Source organism: Nannospalax galili, unplaced genomic scaffold, assembly GCF_000622305.1.
Source record: "Nannospalax galili isolate Female #2095 unplaced genomic scaffold, S.galili_v1.0 scaffold752, whole genome shotgun sequence".
Classification (NCBI taxonomy): Eukaryota; Metazoa; Chordata; class Mammalia; order Rodentia; family Spalacidae; genus Nannospalax; species Nannospalax galili.
Window position 1 is genome coordinate 1,323,795 of NW_008333404.1, and position 22,364 is coordinate 1,346,158.

At 52.2% G+C, this 22,364-nt stretch overlaps 1 protein-coding gene across 5 annotated transcripts; it reads left to right on the plus strand.

The window, feature by feature from the left end:
- Nucleotides 1–3,920: 3,920 nt before the first annotated feature.
- On the plus strand, nt 3,921–19,726 carry Sema6c (semaphorin 6C). Of its 5 annotated transcripts, XM_029561179.1 has the most exons (22): nt 3,921–4,193; nt 4,487–4,566; nt 6,068–6,137; nt 7,814–7,985; nt 10,467–10,581; nt 10,874–10,937; nt 11,094–11,150; nt 11,659–11,760; nt 11,946–12,036; nt 12,249–12,368; nt 12,538–12,626; nt 13,119–13,336; nt 13,607–13,738; nt 13,998–14,150; nt 14,397–14,570; nt 14,838–14,984; nt 15,512–15,589; nt 15,811–15,866; nt 16,033–16,077; nt 16,271–16,366; nt 16,750–17,242; nt 17,338–19,726. In XM_029561179.1, the coding sequence occupies exons 4-22, from the start codon at nt 7,868–7,870 to the stop codon at nt 17,858–17,860; spliced, it is 2,871 nt and encodes a 956-aa protein (XP_029417039.1). In that variant the 5' UTR covers nt 3,921–4,193; nt 4,487–4,566; nt 6,068–6,137; nt 7,814–7,867; the 3' UTR covers nt 17,861–19,726. The 5 variants fall into 5 exon arrangements, with proteins under 5 accessions (XP_029417039.1, XP_008826475.1, XP_029417040.1 ...); XM_008828253.3 differs by lacking the exon at nt 4,487–4,566; XM_029561180.1 differs by lacking the exons at nt 4,487–4,566; nt 6,068–6,137.
- The last annotated feature ends 2,638 nt before the right edge of the window (nt 19,727–22,364 follow it).

The window sequence follows — 22,364 nt, forward strand, 5'->3', positions numbered from 1 at the left end:
ATTGCTTTTTAGTCGTTTAGTAAATGAAGTCTTTTTTTAATTCCTTTTTTTTTCTTTCATTTTCTTTAAAAAATTTTTTTAAGGGACTGAAGAGATGACTTAGCACTTAAGAGCACTGGCTCCTCTTGCAGAATACCCAAGCTTGATTCCCAGGGCCCACGTGGCAGCTAACAACCATCCATAACTCCAGTTCCAGGGGATCTGACGCCCTCTTCTGGTCTCAGCGGGCACTGCATGACACCAGTGCACTTTCATCCATAACACTCATACACATAAAATAAAAAACAGCAGGGTGTGGTGGCGCATGCCTTTAATCCCAGCACTTGGGAGGCAGAGGCAGGCGGATCTCTGTGAGTTCAAAGCCAGCCTGGTCTACATAGCAAATTCCAGGACAGCTGGGGCTACAAGGAGACCCTGTCTCAAAAAAAGATCCCCCCCTCAAATTTTTTATTTATTATTTTTATTCTATGTGTATGAATGTTATGCCTGCATGTAAGTAAGCATACCCATGTCGTGAAATGCCCCCAGAGGACAGAAGAGGCTGTCGGATCCCCTGGAACTGGAGTTATGGACAGTTGTTAGCTGCCATGTGGGTGCTGGGATTTGAACCCCGGTCTTCTGCAAGAACAACTAGTGTTCTTAACTGCTGAGCCATCTCTCCAGCCCAAGTAAATAATTTTTTTTTTTTTTGTCTTTTTGAGACACAGTCTTCCTGTAGCCCCAGCTGTCCTGGAACTCACTATGTAGACCAGGCTGGCCTTGAATTCACAAAGATCCACCTGCCTCTGCCTCACAAGTGCTGGGATTAAAGGTGTGCGCCACCACGCCTGGCAATAATTTTTTAATATATATTTTATTATTTTTATGTGTATGTGTGTATTGCCTGCATGTAGGTAAGTGCACCTGTGTCGTGCAATGCCCACAGAGGACAGAAGAGGCTGTTGGATCCCCTGGAACTGGAGTTACAGACAGTTGTTAGCTGCCATGTGGGTGCTGGGATTCGAACCTGGGTCTTCTGCAAGAACAGCCATTGTTCTTAACCGCTGAGCCATCTCTCCAGCCCCATAAATTATTTTTTAGTATTTAAAAATATTTTACTTATTATTTTATGTGTATGAGTGTATTCCTTGCATGTATGCAAATATACCTATGTCGTGCAATGGCCCATGGAGGTCAGAAGACGTGTCAGAACCCCTGGAACTGGAGTTATGGACAGTTGTTAACTGCCATGTGGGTGCTGGGAATGGAACTGGGTCCTCTGCAAGAGCAGTCAGTGCTCTTAATTGGTGAGCTATCTCTCCAGCCCCGTTAAAAATTTTTTTTGGAAAAAAAAAATTTTCTTTCGAGACAAATTCTCTCAAACTTCCTATATAGCTGAAGATGACCTTGAACTTCTGATCCTCCTGCCTCTACTTCCCAAAAGTTCTAGGATACACCATGGGCCACCACCAACTCCTGGTTTATACTATGCTAGGGATTGAACCCAGGACTTTGTGCATGTTAGGCAAGCACTCTGCCAACTGAGCTATATCCTTTCTTTTGTAAATTATAGTTGATTTACTTATTTTGTATGAGTGTGGGTGTGTGTGCACATGCCATGGCACACATGTGATGGTCAGAGTTCAACCAATAGGAGTCAATTCTCTCCTTCCACTATATGGGTCCTAGAAGATGAACTCAAGTGTCAGGCTTGGCAGCAGGTGCCTTTATACATTGAGTCATCTCTTTGGTCAAGAGATATATTTTATTTTTTATTTCTGTGTATGGGTGTGAGCCTGTGTGTGTATACCCTGTATATGCAGGTGTCCTTGGAGGCCAGAAGAGGGTGTTGGAGCCCTTGGAGTTGGAGTTACAGACTGTTACGAACCACATGACATAGATGCTGGGAACTGAACTCTGGTGATCCTCTGTAAGAGCAGCAAATGCTCTTAACCACTGAGTTATCTCTCCAGCTCTGTGGTGGTTATTTTCTTAAAGATTAGGATTACATACCACAGTGGATTGTGTGGTAGATTGTGCCTGAAGTGTTTAATACTTATTGCATTGAACTGAGATTTGGGCTAAACCTTATAACTTTAAGTGAATTATATTAGCATTTAGTATTCAATAAGCACATATTTAATATTTAAGCCCCATACTAGGAGCTAGGCAACATTTAAGCTTCTAAATTTTTTTTTTTTTGTCTTTTTGAAGCAGGGTCTCCCTGTAGCCCCAGCTGTCCTGGAACTCACTGTGTAGACCAGGCTGGCCTTGAACTCACAGAGATCCGCCTGCCTTTGCCTCCCTGCTGGGATTAAAGGCATGTGCCACCACGCCCAGCCCTAATTATCTTTTTAAATTTAATTTTTGTTTGTTATTAATTGTGTGTATGTGATATGCGTGTGATTGCAGGTGGACATATGCTACAGCACATATGGAGGGCAGAGACAGTTTTTGAGAGTTGGTTCTGTCTTTCCAAGACGGGTTCTGGGACTGAGCTCAGGTCTTCAGGTTTTGGAGACAAGCAGTTTTATCCATTGATACATCTTGCTGGCCCACATTCCTGAATTCAACAGTCTATTAAATTGCCTTGGACCAAAACCCCCTCAGCATGTAATCATGTTTAGGTATTATTCCTTTGTTTCTCATTCTATCTCACTGTTTTACCTGGCTTTAACTCTCTGAATCTACCTGTGTGTGTGTGTGTGTGTGTGTGTGTGTGTGTGTGTATGCACCTGTGTACGTGTGTGTATCTTATGCAGGACACAGCCTAGTTGGTGATGTTCTGTATTCAGATCCCCATTTTTTTTTCTCTCTAGTCCAGTAACGAAGCTGTGGGTGGAAGTGCCCACTCAGACAATACTATCTGAGAATGCCAGTGCCTTCCAGGCCACCTACTTTCCTGGGAATTTTGAAAATCTCTTTTGTGTCAGTCCTACGCAGGGAAGAATCCTAGCAGGCAATACCAAGATAGAAGCTGACCAGAATTGTCTGAAGTAGCTTTATTCTTCCTCTTCACTGACATTCCCCAAATCAAAGGGTCTTTATGGGGGTGGGTGAAGAAGGGGCAGTTTAGCTCGGAGATCCAGTGCCCTTTGAGGAGAGGTGGAGCACTACCAGTCCTGTGCCTATGGGGTATTACAGGATTAGGGCCGCTAAGCACTTTCTCTTTCAGGGCTCGTGTTGCTCTTCGGTAGTCTTGGTCTCCACCTCACTTTTGGCTTCAGCCCTCCTACCTGTCCTCTTTCATCAGCCAACCTTCTCCTGACTTCCGGCACCCTAGCTTCCCCATCCTTAGTTCCTGGCTTGGTGGCTCAGGCCCACCCTGCTCTGACTGTCGAAGTGGGAGGGGAGGAAACGGTAGGGACAAGATCAACCTGCGAACACTTTCCTTTCTTGGGCCTCAAGCCACGAACTACATGCAGGCTTTCTTATTGTGGTCAGGATGAACGTGAAGCAGAGAAAGCACAAGGGGACGCAGAAGAGACAGAGAGGAGAAACGCGGAGGGAAGAGGCGGGAGACTCCCTGGGGAGACGGGTCGCCCGAGCCGCTGAGGGGAAGTGAGGGAGGATCGCGCAGGCTCTGACAGCTCAGCCCAGCCGAGGCCCCCCGGTTTCCTGTCTCTCTTCTCAGGATGTTCTCCTTCCTGTCTGTGACAGTTTTCCCCAGAGCCTGCTCTGTCAGCCTGTCTCTGTTTCTGTTTCAGTGTGTGACATCTGTCCGGGTCTCAGCGACCGTCCGTGGTTCTCTCCTTCTCGCGCTCGTTTCTGGTCTCCAGCTCTCCCTCCCCGCCAGGCTCTCCGGGTGGACCAGGCGCTTGGCGCCGCTCCTCCCAGCAACACTATTGGAGGAGAGGTGGATAGAAGGCGGTACTTAGCCCACCTCTGAGGATCCTATTGGTCGAAGCGACCAAGAGGCGGGGCGAAGGCGGGCCGGCCTGGAGGCGGGCGGGGCGGCTGGGGCCGAGCCCTGAGCTCTGGGCGGTCGCATTGTTTTCCTCCGCGGATCTGCGGAGGGAGTTGGGGCTACCCCTCGGACCCAGGACTCCGGTTACCCGACAGCGCCCCGGAGCCTCTGTCCAAGCACCGTTCAGTCGGGAGGCTCATCGCCGGAGCCCCAACGGCGGATTGCGAACTCTGCGCGGCGCGGAGCTGCTGGCTGCCCGCCGCTATCTAGGTCCTGCTGACCCGGATCTCGGAGCGAGTACCTCGGGGTAGGGATGGGGCTGCAGGGAGGGACAGGGGGCGCCGCAGGCCAGGGTCGGGGGGAGCGGGGAGGTCCAGCGCGCCTTGAGCCTGGCTGGCAGAGAAAGGGTCATCGGAGTTGGCGTGCGCGGAGAGGACGGCGACCGAGCCCCGCTGCGCTGCTCCGTGCGGGGTCTAGGCTTCTCTTTCCATTGCTCTCAGAGTCGTGTCCCGCTAGGCTGGGGAGCACGAAAGGAATTTTTTTTTTTGAGGCGCGCACCATGCAGAGGGTGGTAAGCCCAGCCCCTTGCCTCCCCCGCAGGGAAACTAAGGCTCGGAGACCCGTGGAGAAGCAGACCCCGCGGGGATGGGAAAGGGGGACGAGTCGTTCCGGACTTTGGTGTAGGGGCTGCTCCTCCGTCCTTGTGCAAGCTGGCGTCTGAGCACTCCCTGCTTGGGCAGAGTCGGGAAATGGGGGCCCCACGAGAAGCATGGGTTCCTGCGCCCACCTCCTCGCTTCACCTCATTCGGTCCCGGGCTTTGTTAGACTGGGCTTCCCGGGAGGAGAGCGGAGCTGGCCGCCGCATCCTTGCTCAGCAACCCGCTCCGCGCCGGCCTAGGGCCCGCCCTCGGCGGTTCCCAGCCCTGGCCCTGTTTCCCTGGCCTGGGAGACCCGCCTCCGTTCCCCAACCCCCGCTTCCATCCGCACTCGCTCTGCGCCTGCAGGCCCCTTCCAGCCCCTCCTCCCGCTAACGTGGCTCTGGGACCCGGTCCCGGCCCAGACTCTGCTACCCGCCCCTCCACGGAGCCCTGGATCCAGTGAGGGGGAGACACGTCGAGCCCCTGGCCCTAGGCCCACCTCACGCTAAGCTCCAGACACCTGGTTTATCCTCGTTGGGGGCTGGGTGGGAGGGAGCGAAGGTACGGAGCCTGGGGCTGGGAGCGTTGGGTAGGGAGAAAGGTCTTGGAGAAGGGAACCCGCCTATTACAGGAGACTCCTGGCTCGCCCCCGAACCCCTGAGGAAGGTGGACTGGGGCGGGCGACCATTCTAGGGCTTCCTGTTATTGTCCCCAGTCCGGCCTCCCCTATCCTTTCCTTGGTTCCTCTAGACTCCAGCTATGACCTCGGCCACTCCCCAGAGGTGGCTGCCTGGCTAGGAGAGGAGGGCTGTTTCCTCTTCTCCTGAAGGGGAGGACAGGGAGGGAGAAAGAGTGGTCGAATCTCTCCTTGGGATTCTTCCAGGTCACAGTATGCCTGTCCCCAAGCCAGGGGTTGGATGGGAGCCACCCAGATGTTGGTCCCCAAAACAGCTATTGGAAGTCCTCTTAAAGACGTATCGCAGTTGAGTCTAGTGGGCCAAGGCAAAGGCCAACCAAGTGTTTTTAGAGGCTGGACTAACCCAGCTTAAAAAGTGAGTGTAGGGGATCCTTAGTGTGAGAGGTGAGGTAGGAGGGAGGCTCGGCCTACTGTTTGAGGAAGGTAGGGGATGGAGTTGCTAGCTATCAGAGCGGTTTTTGCTTGTAAATGAAGAGCATGCAAATGAGATGCAAATGAGTCTCTATTGTCCCCTAGCTAGGGCGCTTTTACCCAAAGGCTGTTAGATTCCGAAGGTTTTAACATGGGAGTGGTCATCATGCCCCACAAACTCCCAGACATCCCTTGCCCAAGCCTGGCCCTGTAGTTCCAGGAGTTTCTGACTTGGGGCCATCCACTGCCCCCATATCTTCAGGCGTGAAGCCATGAGCATCTTTGTAACCAAACAAAATGTAACCCCCCCAAGATAGCATGTCCCCCACATTGGCCTTAACAGCTTTTTCCTAAATTTTCACATTTACTTTTAAAGAATGTGGTAAGGGAGATATAATTTGGTCTTTTCCTTCCTTTTGTCCCTTCTTGCATCAGATCAGTGGTCTCGTATCCCCTCAGAAGTCTGTTATCCCTCTTCATCCCCCCACAGGATTCACCACCCTAGGTAAGGAAAGGGCATCGGCTCCTGAGGGCAGGGAATAGAAGCAGACATCACACACCACCAATGAGTTCGGGAAGAGGGTCTGGCTGTTCTTCCCACTTGCCAGAGACCAAAGTTGTTTCCAGGGTGAAGATACCAGTTGCCCAGGGCAACTTGAGGGGAGGGCAGGTAGAAAAGCATTAGAGACAAGCTGTGTCCCCGTCTCTTCCCCTGGGAGCAGCAGCATCCGGAAACATGGGATGGGGGAGGGAGAAAGGCTTAGCCTTTCACCACATGGGGGGGGGTCGTTAGTTAGCTGACTGCTCTGCCCCTGGGGAAAGGGGGTCATCATTAGGTGTTTCTACCCTGTCCTGTTCTCCAGCTCTCTTGGGGCCCCACCTGACGTCAGCCTTCCCACCAGTGATGCTGGATTGGGGTGGACAGACACTTACGTCCTGGCTTCAAGGGTGGAATTACTAGGGAGATGGAAGGGGGCTTGCCCTATAAGCCCAGGGCTTCTCCTTTAGGGGACATGGGATAGATAACTCAGGCTTGTGGTAATTTTTTCACAAAAGAAAGACTTCTTACCCCCTCTGACCTGATTAATGAGACTTCCTCTTCAGCTCCTCACTTCAATTTCAAGGGGAGGCAGAAAGCTGGTGTGTACCTTCCATTGTGCATCCAGCCAGGGTCAACTGGCTGGGGGGCTGATGGGTGGGAATGAGACCTGTCTCACCACCCCTTCCACCATATCCATCTTTTCTTGGACTTTGGGCTACAATGCCTGTCACTGAATTATTTATATTTCAATTTCAGAGGCAGTCTGATGAGGGAAGAAGGGGAAAGGGGCATGGTCAGCCATTTCTCCTCACCAGCCCCTTCAGTCCCTCACAGGGAGTGGGTCTGCTTTTCTCCCCCCTTTAAGAACATGCACTGGTTCTTAGGAGCCAGGAAGGCAACAGGGGGCTCCAGGCTGGGAGGGGGCACAGTGGTCGAGGAGACAGCTGCAGCCAGAGCTAAATTTAGCCTCTGATCTGGCTTTGATGCAGATTCATTTTTGGCTTCGACAGCCCCCCTCCATCCCCTCCCTGCCCAGCTTCTTCCTTACCAGTGGGAATGGTTCCTGACGTATGAGCTTAGGCCAGGTCAATGACCCTCAGGCTGTTTGCCCCTCTCACTCTGTTCTTTCTCAGCCCTAGACAGGAGGATCGTGGTTGCCACACAGCTGCCTCTGCATGGGCACTGTGCCTGCATCGCTCCCAGGGTGCTGTGGTGGTCTGTGAGGGAGGGGGAGCTGACTCCCTGCCCTCTTCCTCCTCCCAGTGCCAAGAAGTCACTATTTATAATGTTAAAGCTTTGGTGTCTAATTATAGCTGAGAAAGGGTTAGCACAAGGGGGGCCAGGAGGTGTCACCTACCGAATGTCCCAGAACCAGTCAGGAGGAGGAAAGACTGGGAGGGGCAGTGGGTATGTCCTGTCCTTACCTGGGGTCATGCAGGCAGGCTTCACACCAGCCAGTTTGGGCCGGTTGGAGAGGGAAGGGCCTTGAGTGACAGTGACATCTGGCTGGGGGTGAGGCAGAGATGGTTTTTTCCCCCACCTTACAGGGTCTTCTGGGGATAGACCTGGGGTGGAGTCTGCATACATCAAGGGTGGAGGGAACTTGGTCCCTTCCCCCACTTTTTTGTCTCCCCTTTCAGGGCCAGCATATGGGTGAGGGGGCACCCCCTGGGGCCTGAGCTGGCCCGCACAGGATGCCCGGAGCCCCCCACTTCATGCCCTTATTGCTGCTGCTGTTGCTGCTGTCACTCCCACATGCCCAGTTGGCCTTTCCCCAGGACCCCCTCCCTCTGTTGACCTCTGACCTGCAAGGTGAGTGCCCCACCCACTTCAACCCCCTCTGTGAGGAAGTAGAGACTGAGACCCCTGTGTAGGAGGCAGGGTGGAGGAAGGCTCCCAGCCTAAAGGAAGCTAAGAGAGTTTCCAAGTAAAGGGGAACAAACAGGTTGAGTGAGCTGGAACCTCAAGTTTTTCTCATCTTTGGGTTTGGTTCTTCACTCAGAGGTGGTGTTGCTAGGCGGCTAAAAATGTTACCTCTGAGCGTGATGGTGCACACTTATAGTCCCAGCACTTGGGAGATTGAGGCAGGAGGACAGCTGGGAGTTTGAATCTAGTCTGAGCTATACTGTGGATTCTAGCTGGGATTACAGACAAGTCAATAATGAGCTCAGCCAGACCAAATCATAGCATGTTCGGATTCTTGCTCCTCTGCTCACTAGCATTCAGTAGGTGACACCTCCTGGCCCGCCTTGTGCTAACCCTGTCTGACCTTGGATAATGTTATCTAACCTTTCTTTGCCTCAGTTTCTACATCTGTAAAATGAAGATAATAGTATTCTACCTCATGGAGGCAGAGATTAAACAAGGTTACAGATTTAATACAAATGAGGCACAGTCCTGAGAACACTGGCACAAATTCAGTGCTTTATATTTGTTTGTTATTAGCTACAGAGTGAAGTCCTGAGCCTAGTCCAATGGTTCCCAACACCTCTTACCTTCCCTTCTGCCACTTGTACCACCAGTAAAGCCTAGGCCCCACCATGATAGAAACCATAAACCCACATTTTTTCAGAAGTCTCTATCTATTTGTATGTCTGTGTTATGTATGTTGAATTTAGAGTAATTTTAAGTATAGAGGAACTGTAGTTGGGTTATTGGGAGTAATTGTTAGGGGATAGTTAAGAATAGCAGTCTGAGCCGGGCGTGGTGGCATGTGCCTTTAGTCCCAGCACTAGGGAGGCAGAGGATCTCTGTGAGTTCAAGGCCAGCCTGGTCTATATAGTGAGTTCCAGGACAGCTGGGGCTACAGGGAGACCCTGTCTCAAAAAGATAAAAAAAAAAAAAAAAAAAAAAAAAAGAATAGCAGTCTGCCTGCCTGGTAGTGCACACCTTTAATGCCAGCAACTTGGGAGACAGACAGGCAGATCTCTGTGAGTTTGAGGCCAATCTGGTCTATATAGTGAGTACCAGGCCAACTGGGTCTACAGGGTCTACAGACCCTGACTCGAAAAGACCAAAAAAAAAAAAAAAAAAAAGTAAACAGTTACTTGTGCTAGATGCACTTCTCAGCACTCTGGGAATGTTAAATCATCTTTCACCTCTGGGCTCCCTTTGAACACCAGTGCCTATGACTTCCAAAATTGGACTAGGAGGACATGAGTTGGTCTTAAGAGGGAGAGATCTTGAAGGGTGGAGGGGGGCAGTTAAGAGTCTCAAGGGGAAAATGCAGAGAGGGCTGGGAGAAATGGAGACACAAAAAACACTCCCGCTGGGGCAGTGTATACAAGGTGGGCCTGATGGAATTTCTAGTACAGAGGTGATCCTAAGAAGGGACTGGGTTCAGCTTGGAGTCAGACAGACCTGGATCTAAATCCTGCTGCCTGTTGCCTGTCTAGTAGTCATGTAAATCCCTTAGTGTACTGACTCTCTGATCCTCCTCTGTGAAATGGGGCCAATGTGAGTACCTATCCATAAAGTTAATGTATTAAACGAGGTAGCCCAAAGTGCTAACAGTGGTTGGTGGAAATGAAATGCTCAGTGTTATTGGTATTGGAGTTTTTTGGTTGTTTGATTGGTTTTTTTATTTTTATTTTTATGTGTATATGTATATTGCCCACATGTAGGTAAGTGCACCCGTGTTGTGCAATGCCCACAGAGGACAGAAGAGGCTATCAGATCCCCTGGAACTGGAGTTACGGACAGGACAGTTGTTAACTGCCATGTGGATGCTGGGATTTGAACCTGGGTCTTCTGCAAGAACAGCCAGTATTCTTAACCACTGAGCCATCTCTCCAGCCCATTTGTTTTTTGAGACAGGCTGGCCTCTCTCACAGAGAGCTGCCTCTGCCTCCCAGGTGCTGGAATCAAAGGTGTGCGCCACCATGCTTGGCTGGTATTGTTTATGTTAGTTCGACAACTTGGGGAGTCAGTTCTCTGCTTTCTACCATATGGGTTCCGGAGATTTAAATCAGGTCACCAGGCTTGGTACCAGGCACCTTACTTGCTGAACCAAGTTCTTGGCCAACCCTGGTTCTTGTTTTTGAGATAGTGTCTTGCCATGTATCCCTAGCTGCCTTGAACTTTCAGCACCCTCCTGCCTCAGCCTCCCCAGTGCTGGGTTTCCAGGTGTGTGCCACCATGCCTGACACTGTTATTGTTTTTATTTATTAATAGATTTGGGTTTCTCTTCTCTCCCACTCTGCACATAGCTGGGTTTTGTATGGTTGAAAAGGGAGTTGGGAAGTGTGTTTATCATCTCAGCTGCTATCCTCTGCCCACCACTGTGTCCTTTAGGTACTTCTCCATTGTCCTGGTTCCGGGGCCTGGAAGATGATGCTGTGGCTACAGAACTTGGGCTGGATTTTCAGAGATTCCTGACCTTGAACCGGACCTTGCTAGTGGCTGCCCGGTAAACTGGCCGAGGCACAGTTATGGGGCAGACATGCATGCTCCTGGGCAGACATGGGGCCTGCATGGCCACTGCAGCATCTTGCAGGGGACACATGCAGGTGCACAAGCCATGGGATATGGACATGCTTAGACCCAGAGAATAAATCCCAAGGCATGGAGTAAGGGGGAGGCTAGGGAGCAGGGGGTTTGTGTGGCTTGTCCCTGAGCAGGTGAACATGGGTAAGGAGGGGCCAAGGAGCTCAGGCAAGGTGCCTTGGCTCAGCTCTGATCCCTTCTTACCTACCCTTCAGGGATCACGTTTTCTCCTTCGATCTTCAAGCCCAAGAAGAAGGGGAGGGGCTGGTGCCTAACAAGGTGAGGGGCTGTGTGGGAGGAGGTGCAGGCATGGAGACAAAGCTGGGAGAGATCTAATGAGAGTCATGCCTGTGGGAAGAGGGACTAAAAAGATCCCGAATGTGAAGAAGGGTCCAGGTTGCCCCATGACCTTCCCTCTTCTACTTCTCCCTTCAGTTTCTAACATGGAGGAGCCAAGATATGGAGAACTGTGCTGTTCGGGGAAAGCTGACGGTGAGAAGTGGAAAGCAGGGGATGGGAGGCGAGGATTGCCTGCTTCTAGGTGGCACACTGCCATGCCGAGACTTCATATTCCCTTTTCAATCCCACCACAGAGGACAGTGGGAACGAAAGAGAATTCATGCTTTTTACTTCCACTTAAACACCTCAGAAAAGAGACAAGCAAGGTTCAGAAGGACCACAGAAGCTGGGCTTGGTGGCACACGCCTGTAATCCCAGCACTTGGGAGGCAGAGGCAGGCAGATCTCTGTGAGTTCAAGGCTAGCCTGTTCTACATAGTGAGTTCCAGGACAGCTGGGGCTACAGGGGAGACCCTGCTTTGAAAAGACCAAAAAGAAAAAAAGAAAGACCACAGAACTTGCCCAAGGCCAATGAGCTAGTGAACAGCTTGAGACTTTAACCTTATTGCTCAGACTGCCTCAGTGGTAGAAGCTTTACTTCCTGTGACCCCTAATTTCCCAGGCCCCCACCACTGACTGACCTAGAATTTTGGGTCCTCTAGGATGAGTGCTACAACTACATTCGAGTTCTTGTTCCCTGGGACTCGCAGACGCTCCTTGCCTGTGGAACGAACTCATTCAGCCCTGTATGCCGCAGCTATGGGGTATGGAGAGGGACAGGAGGGCAGGACAGGGCTGGGAGGAGAACCCAAAAGGAGCATCTGGGGTTATGAATGGGAGTGTGTGGAATGCAAGAGTCCAGAAGGGGTTTTGGGGTGAGTGGGAGTGGGGCTGTGGCACCAGGCTCTAAGACCCTAAGGTTCCAGGAACCTGCTTCCTCTGCCCCCAGATAACGTCACTGCAACAGGAAGGTGAGGAGCTGAGTGGGCAAGCTCGATGCCCCTTTGATGCCACCCAGTCCAATGTGGCCATCTTTGCAGGTGTGTACCAGGGCATGTGAGAAGCAGGCATGTGGTTGGAGGGAGCCCCTGCCTGAGCTCCTCTCCTAACTTGGTCTTTCCCTATGCCCCTGAGTGGAGGGTTGAGGTAGGGGCCAGGGCCAGGCCTAGGTAGGGGTGTGGGTGGCCTAATAAGACACATTACCATTACGGACCCTGAGTCTTCTCTAACCCCACCCTCCTCCTCCCTCCAGAGGGCAGCCTGTACTCAGCCACAGCTGCAGATTTCCAGGCCAGTGATGCAGTGGTTTACAGAAGCCTTGGGCCTCAGCCCCCACTCCGTTCTGCCAAGTATGACTCCAAGTGGCTCCGAGGTCAGGGTCATCCTGGGGGGTGGGGGGTGGGGACTGTACCTGGGGAGAGAGACTGTTGGGGGCAGTGGTGGTGTGTTCATATATGCAATGGGGTGAGGTGGCATGGGGTAGGAGTTTCTGAGCAGGTAGAGATACTCTTCCCTAATCTTTCCTATCACCCCTATCTTAGAGCCACACTTTGTTCATGCCTTGGAGCACGGAGACCATGTCTACTTCTTCTTCCGAGAAGTCTCTGTGGAGGATGCCCGGCTAGGGAGGGTAAGGAGGTGGGCACCAGGTTTGGGTAGCTGGAAGATTCTTCTGGGTCCTGAGGAAAGTTCTTGACCTTAATCTTCACAACACAATGCCTTGGACTCCAAGCCTCCACTTTTAAATGGCTCCCAGCTCTCATTCCCTACACCTGGTCACAACCTTAATCTTGGCCCAAATTTTAAAAAATATTTTATGTGTATATTGCCTGCATTTATGTAAATGCACCTGTGTCATGCAATGCGGCGTAGGATCCCTTGGAAATGGAGTTACAGATGATTGTTAGCTACTGTGTGGGTGCTGGGAACTGAACCCAGGTCCTCTCCAAAAGTAGCCAGTACTCTTAACTGCTGAGCCATCTCTCCAGGCCCCCTTGGCCCAAATTGATGTATACAGTTCCCTTTCTCTGCTGTGACCCTTTCATTTGCCTTTTGGAGCTCTTAATTCATGCATCCCTTTTAGGTAGCTGGCCCATGACTTGCTCTCAATGTCTTCTCTCAGGTGCAGTTCTCCCGGGTGGCCCGGGTGTGTAAACGTGACATGGGTGGCTCACCTCGGGCCTTGGATCGCCACTGGACATCTTTCCTCAAGCTACGGCTCAACTGCTCTGTCCCTGGGGACTCTGCCTTTTACTTTGACGTCTTACAGGCCTTGACTGGGCCCGTGAACTTGCATGGCCGCTCTGCTCTCTTTGGGGTCTTCACTACCCAGACCAATAGGTTGGTACTAGGCTGACTGTGTGACCCAGTCCCCTACCCAATCAACATCTAAACTCCCTTCTCAGTGCCTACTGCTGAGGGGAAGCTCTAAGCAAGACCAGTTTGCTGCCCTGACCACCTTTTCTTTTCCTAGCATGGTACTCAGTGACTGCCCCACCCAGCAGTCTCTGGCGCTTAACATGGTGCATAAAGGGTAGCTACCACTTTTACCTGGCAGGAGCTGTGCAGTCCCTGTCAACATCTACCTTGCATCTTTTCTGGCTTCCTCAGCATCCCTGGCTCTGCAGTCTGCGCCTTCTACCTGGATGATATTGAGCGTGGGTTTGAGGGCAAGTTCAAGGAGCAGAGGAGTCTGGATGGGGCCTGGACCCCTGTGTCTGAAGACAGGGTCCCCTCACCCAGGTACCCAGGATGAAGGTGGCTTTTGTGGGGCAGAAGCAAGCAGTGTCTGGTCTGTTCCTAAGATGGGGCTGTGAGGAGGGATAAGGTGGCTGAGGCCCAGGGATGCCACACTAGCAGTGGGTTGGCTGTGGGACTGAAGAGCTACCACAGAAAAGGGAAGCAGTGATGTAAATGTCTGTGTGCAGGGGAGTAAAGGCTACCAAACATGTTTGGGAGCAGTTTTCTGTCCTAAGGCAACCCCTTCCCATGTGCCCACCAGGCCAGGGTCCTGTGCAGGAGTGGGTGGAGCTGCCTTGTTCTCCTCCTCTCAAGAGCTACCTGATGATGTCCTGATCTTCATCAAGGCACACCCATTGCTGGATCCTGCTGTGCCACCTGCCACCCATCAGCCTCTCCTCACTCTCACTAGCAGGTAGGGGCCTAGGAAACACTGACTTCTACCCCTTCCCCTCAGCCACTTTCTTTTTTCTGTTGTGGCGTCTGCAAGGTAAATTATATTGGTGGCAGGGAGAAAACTTGTGAAGGAGGAAGAAAGAGCACAGGGAACCTGGGAGTGTGGGAGAAGAGGACAGGAATGGGAATCTGCTCACCTGGGCTCTCCTTGAAATGTTCAAGCTTTACTAGACAGGTTGCCCTCACCTGAAGCCTATCGCTCCAGGGCTCTACTGACCCAGGTAGCTGTGGATGGCATGGCTGGTCCCCATAGTAACACTACAGTCCTGTTTCTTGGCTCCAATGATGGGACAGTGCTGAAGGTGCTACCCCCAGGGGGACAATCCCTGAGACCTGAACCTATCATACTGGAAGAGATTGATGCCTACAGCCCCTCCCGGTGAGGCAGGCGCCTGAAGGGCAGAGGTGGGATGGGGAGGTTGGTGATGGGGATGGGGAAATAGGTTGGGTGCTCCAACACTGGCTTTGCAGGAGTAGGGGCTATGGAGTAGGGAAAGGGGGTTGGTGAGAAGTTCCCACTATGTTAGGCAGGGTGGCTTCATGGGTTGTACTCAGATGCTTGCTCCCCCCATGCCATTCACCAACTCTTCTGGGGGAAAAGGCAGCTCCATCTGCCCAATTCTTATTCCTTATGGCATTGTATTAGGTGTAGTGGGAAGCGGGCAGCCCAAGCAGCCCAACGGATCCTAGGACTGGAGCTGGACACTGAGGGTCACAGACTCTTTGTGGCCTTCCCTGGTTGTATCGTCTACCTCCCTCTTAGCCGCTGTGCCCGGCATGGAGCCTGTCAGAGGTGAGAGGAACCTGAGGTCAGGTGCTGCTTGGCCAAGCTCCCTAGGCCAGCAGGAGTACAGAAAAATCCACAGGCCTTGAGGATGCCAGGGAAATGTAGGGGATGGGTTGGGGAGAAGTGGGTACCTTGGGTATTCTGAAGGTGAGCAGCAAACAGGGTCTGGAGTAGATGGAGGTGGGTGGGATAGAAGAATGGGGTCAGGAGCCTTCTGTAAGTCAGGGTGAGAGTAGAAAAGGCAGTGAAGGGGCTGGAGAGATGGCTCAGCAGTTAAGAATACTGGTTGTTCTTGTAGAAGACCTGGGTTCAAATCCCAGCACCCATATGGCAGCTAACAACTGTAACTCGAGTCCCAGGGGATCTGACCTCTTCTGACCTCCACCGACATTGCATGACATATGTTCACTTACCTACATGCAGGCAATACATGCATACACATAAAAATAATTTTTTTTTAAAAAAAGAAAAGGCAGTGAAGTAGAATGTGGTGAGTAGAGGGGGTACCAGCCTCACATGACAGTTTCCCCTAGGAGCTGTCTGGCTTCTCAGGACCCATACTGTGGATGGCATAGATCCAGAGGCTGTGTGGATATCAGGGGACCTAGTGGGTAAGTTCCTGGATCTCTTGAAAATAGTTTTCCTCACGATTAAGAAAGGAAGCTGAAGGCTAAACATGGTGGCACATGCCAGCACTCAGGAGGCAGAGGCAGAGGGATCTCTGAGATGGAGGCCAGCCTCTTCTACATAAGAAAAAAAAAAAAAGCTGATGGTGGGGGTGGGAGATGAGACAATGTGTAGAGCTGCCCTGAGCACCTTCTTTTCCTCCTAGGACTGATGTGGATCTGGCTGGAAACCAGGAATCCATGGAGCATGGTGACTGCCAAGGTAAGAGCTGCAGCCATAGCTAGAGAGGCACATGGCTCTGATGGCCATCAACAGCATGCCAGGCGTGGGCTTTTCTCTTTCTCACCTTCCGTGCGAGACAGTCACCTCTGTCAGTTCTTCAGGAAGCCTCCCCTTTTCCTTGTCTTCATCCTGTCTCTCTTCATAGATGGAGCTACTGGGAGTCAGTCTGGCCCTGGGGATTCTGCTTATGGTGAGTCTGCTTGCCTCAGTTTCCCTTTCACTCACACCCAGGTCTGTGCCCCATGGCATCAGCAGACCAGGATCCTGAACTCCAGAGAAAAGGAGAGACTAGAGACTCTTGGGTTCCAATGAGGGGGAACCTCTTGGTGGTGCCAGGGGTGGAGAGCACCAGTCTCACTGGCTTTGACCTGGTCTCTCACCAGTGCTTCTTGGTCCTGGCCCTTCCCCTGAGACCCCCAGTTCCCCAAGTGATGCCCACTCAGGGCCCCAGTCTTCCACTCTTGGAACTCACACGCAGGGTAAGGTTACCTGGGAGGAACCTGAGTGCAGTGTGGGGCTGCTGATTCTTGGAGAATTCTAAGCCTGGTGCTGACTGGTGTTTGGTGTTCACTAACACCTGTTTGGAACCTTCCTTTGCCAGAGCTGGGCATCCCAGCCAGCCTCCTGCACGTGCAGTTTGGTAGTTGTTTTTGGCATGGCTACACGGACCAAGACTGGGCTGGGGACACCCCAGACTCATGCTCCTAGCTTGTGTGCTTAGGGATCAGGGGAAGTGACTCCTAAAACTGGAAAGTCGAGGCTGTGAGTGAAGCTAGCATGAGAATTTGGTTTGGGACATCCCCCTCCTCCCCGTGCACCGCCCACCTTCTACTGAGCCTCCCTACTCCCTCACGGTCTGCAGGCGTGCGCAGGGACCTTTCTCCAGCCTCAGCCTCCCGCTCCATCCCCATTCCACTTCTCCTGGCCAGTGTGGCCGCAGCCTTTGCCCTGGGCGCCTCGGTCTCCGGCCTCCTGGTTTCTTGTGTTTGTCGCCGCGAGCACCGGCGTCGGAGCAAGGACATTGAGACCCCCGGGCTGCCGCGCCCGCTGTCCCTTCGCAGTCTGGCCCGGCTGCACGGTGGCGGTCCTGAGCCCCCGCCTCCACCCAAAGACGGAGACGCGGCACAGACACCCCAGCTCTACACTACCTTCCTGCCTCCTCCCGAGGGCGGACCCCCGCCAGAGCTGGCCTGTCTGCCCACGCCGGAGTCCACGCCCGAGCTGCCGGTCAAGCACCTCCGCGCCGCCGGGGGTCCCTGGGAGTGGAACCAGAACGGGAACAACGCCAAGGAGGGCCCGGGCCGCCCGCGCTGCTGCAGTGCCGCGGGCGGGCCCGCGCCGCGCGTGCTGGTGAGGCCGCCGCCCAGACGGGAACCACGCCCACGGAGGCCCGGGGCCGCCCGCGCTGCTGCGTTGCCGCGGCCGGGCCCGCGCCGCGCGTGCTGGTGAGGCCGCCGCCGCCCGGCTGCCCGGGGCAGGCGGTGGAAGTGACCACGCTGGAGGAACTGCTGCGCTACCTGCACGGCCCGCAGCCGCCCCGGAAGGGCGCCGAGTCGCCCGCCCCGGCCCCGTTCACACCGCGGCCGCTCGTACATGAGCCCAGCTCCGCCCCCGCCCTGTTCGCGGACTCCTGCCCGCTACCGCGGGACTGCGTGCCGCCTCTGAGGCTGGACGTGCCGCCCGAGGGCCAGTGCGCGGCTCCCAGTGCGCGGCCGGTGCTCTCAGCTCCCGCGCCCCGCTTGGGGGTTGGCGTCGGCCGCAGGCTGCCCTTCCCCACGCACCGTGCACCCCCTGCCCTGCTCACGCGAGTCCCCTCGGGGGGCAGCAGGTACTGCGGGGGACCCGGGAGGCACCTCCTGTACTTGAGCCGGCCCGAGGGCTGCCGCGGCCGCTCCCTGAAGAGGGTGGACGTCAAGTCCCCGTTGTCCCCCAAGCAGCAGGCTGTGCCGAACGGCAGCCACTTTAACTTCTAAAGCTGCCCGCGCCGGTCGAGGCGCGCTGGAGGCCCAAGCGCCCTAGGCCGCGCTCTCGCCCCGCACCTCGGTCCTTCCCGGACTGTCTCCAGGATCCTTCCTCGCCTCGGGTTTATTTATTGACTGCCGACTGTCTTTGCCCGGTCCGAGACAGGGGGTGGGTGACAGCTCGTCCCCTCAGTGAGCCAGCATTCGGGGTCGGGGGCGGGGAACTGTTCAACTCCCACTGCCCGCCCCCCTCCAGCCAAGCTGCCTTAACTCGCCGCCCCTCCGGGCTTCCACGGACTGCGCCCCGGGCAGGCCGGGGCTGGAGTCGCGCTGTGCAGAGTTCTCGGGCCTCCTGGGGCCGGGATGTACCGCCTCCTACTGTGTAGGACTCGCTTCCCAATACAGCTGTGTACCGAGCCGCTGCCTGCCTCTTCTCAAGGGGAGGGAAGGGAGCGCGGGTCTCCGCACTGAGCGCCTCTACCTCGCTGTCTGCCTTCACTCGGTCTGGCCTTAGGCGCTCTCCCGAGTAATTGGCGTGGCAGCAGTCCCACCGGGGTTAATCAGGAAAGGTTTCCTGAAGGAGGCAAGCGAAGAAATGGTGTGTAGGGATGAGCCGGGGCCCAGGAGAGCCACGGCGGAGATGAGGTGGGGCTGCAGAAGGCACTCGGAGCACGGCTCTGGGCTGAGGTCAGGCACCTTTTCATGGCCTACACTTTGGAGTAGGGGAGGAGAACGTTCGAAGAAATAAAGAGAAGCTGCTGCGTGATTTGAATTTTACATTAGGAAATCTTGTAAAGAGAACTTTGCTCAGAAGAATTTGGCGTGAGAGGTAGGGTGAAAAGAATAAAGGATGGGCCTTGCTGCGGGCAAGGCTTTGCTCCAGCAGTAAGTTCCCGGCGGAGCAGCTCGGCCTGGAGCGCGCGGCGGCAAAGCCCCCCTCCCGGAATCTCCCAGCGGTGCCCGGTGCCGGGCTACATCGACAACCGTCCGCAGGTCCCGGCGCTCCACTAAGGCTGCTGTGGCTGCACTACCTGCCCGTTATCCTGGTTACCAATGGGAGGGATGGATGGGCCCACTAGTCCCGCCCATCGCCCTGGCGGTGGGAGCACTTCAGGCCTCGCGCCCTGAGGATTTGCAAGCCCGGAATTTCGCCGTCGCGTGGTGGCAGAATCCGGCCAGCTCCAGCTCCAGGCCGCTGGGCGTTGGCGCCTCCTGGAGGTTAGACCAAGCCCTGCAGTTGTCGAAAGCGCCAGTTCTTAACGTGAAATGATCTCCTGGGCGAAGTGTTGAGAACAATTTCGCCTAAAAAATCTGAGTTTATTTTTGCCTCCCTACCTTTCCTACTTGAGAGAACAACTCTGCCCTAAGCCTCTTTTCTCATCTGGAGAAGAAAGCGTGAGTCTCTCGCTTAGGATGTCTCTCTTGCCCAACTTTGCGATCTGCTTTTACAAGATAATCGTGTTGCCTTTGAGTTACAAATTCGATTTACAGATTTTTAACCCTCTGAACGTCCCTTTTAAGGCATCTCAGTTCATCTTAAGCTTTTTGGGCATAGTCCTCCAGAGTTAAATCTCCTTTTGCATGGCGCTTTCTCATCAGGTTAGGGTGGTCCTTTAGCTCTGGTTATTCCTTAGCCTTGGCGCGCACCTGTAAATGAGGTATGAGGATCTTGAATTCAGGCTGCATAGCTAGTCTCTTTAAAAAGATAAAGGTGTTGGCTCAAAATGGCTCAACAGGGAAAGTACTTGCTGGGCAAGCTTGAGGACCTGAGTTCGATCCAAGGTAGAGAGAACCGACTCCCCAAATCGTCCCCTGACCTCCACGTTTTCCATCATGTCCCCCAAATCATATAATAACTAATAAAAATTTTAAGCCGGGCGTGGTGGTGCACGCCTTTAATCCCAGCACTCAGGAGGCAGAGGCAGGCGGATCTCTGTGAGTTCAAGGCCAGCCTGGTCTACATAGTGAGTTCCAGGACAGCTGGGGCTACAGGGAGACCCTGTCTGAAAAAGACCCACATCCAAAAAAAATTTTTTTTTAAAGATGAGGAAGTGCTTGGTAGAGGGCATGGCTAGCATGTTATATGTTACCATATTGTTATACCAGTTTGTAGAGGGCATGGCTAGTATGCATGAAACTCTTAGTTCTAGCACCACATGAAACCTGGTTGGTGGTACTTGCCTGTAATTCCAACACTGGAAGCTGAGGCAGGAGGTTTATTTTGTAAGTGTAAGACACTGGAAGGGAGGGAGGGAGAGAGGAAGGGAGGGAAAAAAAGCTTGCAATGGCAATTCAGATCTGTAATTCCAGCACTTGGTGGGTAGATGTATGAAGATCAGGAGTTTACATAGGCATAGGCAATGCATTCCTACAATAATAATAATAATAATAAATAAAATATTTTTAAAACTTACCACCCTGCCCTTCGTGAGCAATTTTCTTTGTCATTGTTTATTCTGGGGGTGGAGCAGAAAGTGCTTTCCCTTTGCCCTTCCCACTTTGCAACCCCTATAAACATGTAAATTAATATACCCAGTAAAGGGGTATAAAAACTACTTGGTCATATAATACTTAACCACCTGAACCATCTTCTGGAAAATTCATTTATTTGATATCAATATAAAGATGAGGCATTGTATGTCACAGATCTCAAATATCATTAAGCATAAACAAAAAATTTAATACTTTTTTTTTTGTCTTTTTGAGACAGGGTCTCCCTGTAGCCCCAGCCATCCAAAAAAAATTTTTTTTTAAAGATGAGGAAGTGCTTGGTAGAGGGCATGGCTAGCATGTTATATGTTACCATATTGTTATACCAGTTTGTAGAGGGCATGGCTAGTATGCATGAAACTCTTAGTTCTAGCACCACATGAAACCTGGTTGGTGGTACTTGCCTGTAATTCCAACACTGGAAGCTGAGGCAGGAGGTTTATTTTGTAAGTGTAAGACACTGGAAGGGAGGGAGGGAGAGAGGAAGGGAGGGAAAAAAAGCTTGCAATGGCAATTCAGATCTGTAATTCCAGCACTTGGTGGGTAGATGTATGAAGATCAGGAGTTTAAGGTCATTCTTGGCTATATGCCAACATACCCAGCAAAACAGAGTATCTTCTAAGGCACTTAGTTCCGAACAGAAAACCCTTCTCCCTATTTCCAAAGCCTCTGCTCTGGTGTTACAATGATGAGTTCCTAGAGAGGTAGGATTGCAGAGGGAATGCACATTTATAATTAAGTTTCCTGAAGCCAGGAAGAACAGAAATAACAAAACTTCTTTTTTCTCTTTTTTTTTGGGGGGGGAAAGGCTTAAGACCAAGATGTAAACGTAAGGTCTGCGGTCCTGGATATTCAAGTCGTTCATATAATAAAATGACCTAGTATTTGCGTGTAACGTATGCCGAGCCTCTAGCTCTAGTCCCTCCCCCCTCCTTTTTTTTTTTTTTTTTTTTTTTTTTTTTTTTTTTTTTTTGTCTTTTTGAGACAGGGTCTCCCTGTAGCCCCAGCTGTCCTGGAACTCACTATGTAGACTATGTAGGCTGGCCTTGAACTCGCAGAGATCTGCCTGCCTCTGCCTCCCATGTGCTGGGATAAAGGCTTGCGCCACCACGCCTGGCTTTTGTTTTTTAAGGCAAGGTCTCCTGGCCTTGACTTCATGTATAGTTGAGGCTAGCCTTGAACTGATCCTCCTGTCTCAGCTTCACAAGTACTGGGATTAAAGGCCTGAGCCACCACACTCAGTGTCAATTGTTTTGTTTGGAAACAGGATCTTGTTGTAGCCCCAGGTGGCTTGGAACTCCCTATGTAGATCAGGCTGTCTTCATTCTTGCAGAGAACTGCCTGCCTCTGCCTCCTGAGTGCTAGGATTAAAGGTGTGTGTCACCATGCCCAGCAGTGTCTCTCTCTCTCTCTCTCTCTATATATATATATATATTATACCGTATTATTTATGGAATAATGACAAGAAAAAGTCTGTGTATGTTCAGTACATGCACAATATTTTCCTAAATATTTTCTATTTGTGGTTTGGTTGAATGCCTGGATGTGGGACCCACAAATATATATGGAGGGACAACTATACATACAATGAGAGTTTGTTCCTTTTTTTTAGTGCCAAGGATCAAACCCAGGGTCTTGCACATGTAGGCAAATTCTCTATTGCTGAGCTACATGCCCAGCCCTAATCTTTTGATTTGTTTCAGGTAGCAGCAATTTACAGGTTAAAGCCCTGGTTGTAGTTTAATTGTAAAGGAAGCTCATTTATTAGTATTTATGAGTATGGTGACCTTTCTTGCCAAGGGTGTCTAGGCTGAACTCAGAGCTAGTAGAAGCAGTTGTGTAAGATTAAGTCCTTCGGCCCTTCAACTTGTTTTATAACTAAGCCCTCCAAGCCTCAATTTCATTTTTTAAAAAATATTTATTTGTATGTGTGTATTTATTTGTATGTGTGTATTACCTGCATGTAGGTTAAGTGCATCTGTGTCGTGCAATGCCCAAGGAGGACAGAAGAGGCTGTTGGATTCCC

Coding starts and splice junctions, on each gene's coding strand:
- Sema6c (XM_029561179.1), top strand. CDS start 7,868: ATGCCCGGAGCCCCCCACTTCATGCCCTTATTGCTGCTGCTGTTGCTG. Junction 13,337..13,606: donor TTCACTACCCAGACCAATAG/GTTGGTACTAGG, acceptor TGGCTTCCTCAG/CATCCCTGGCTCTGCAGTCT. Junction 14,985..15,511: donor CGGCATGGAGCCTGTCAGAG/GTGAGAGGAACC, acceptor AGTTTCCCCTAG/GAGCTGTCTGGCTTCTCAGG.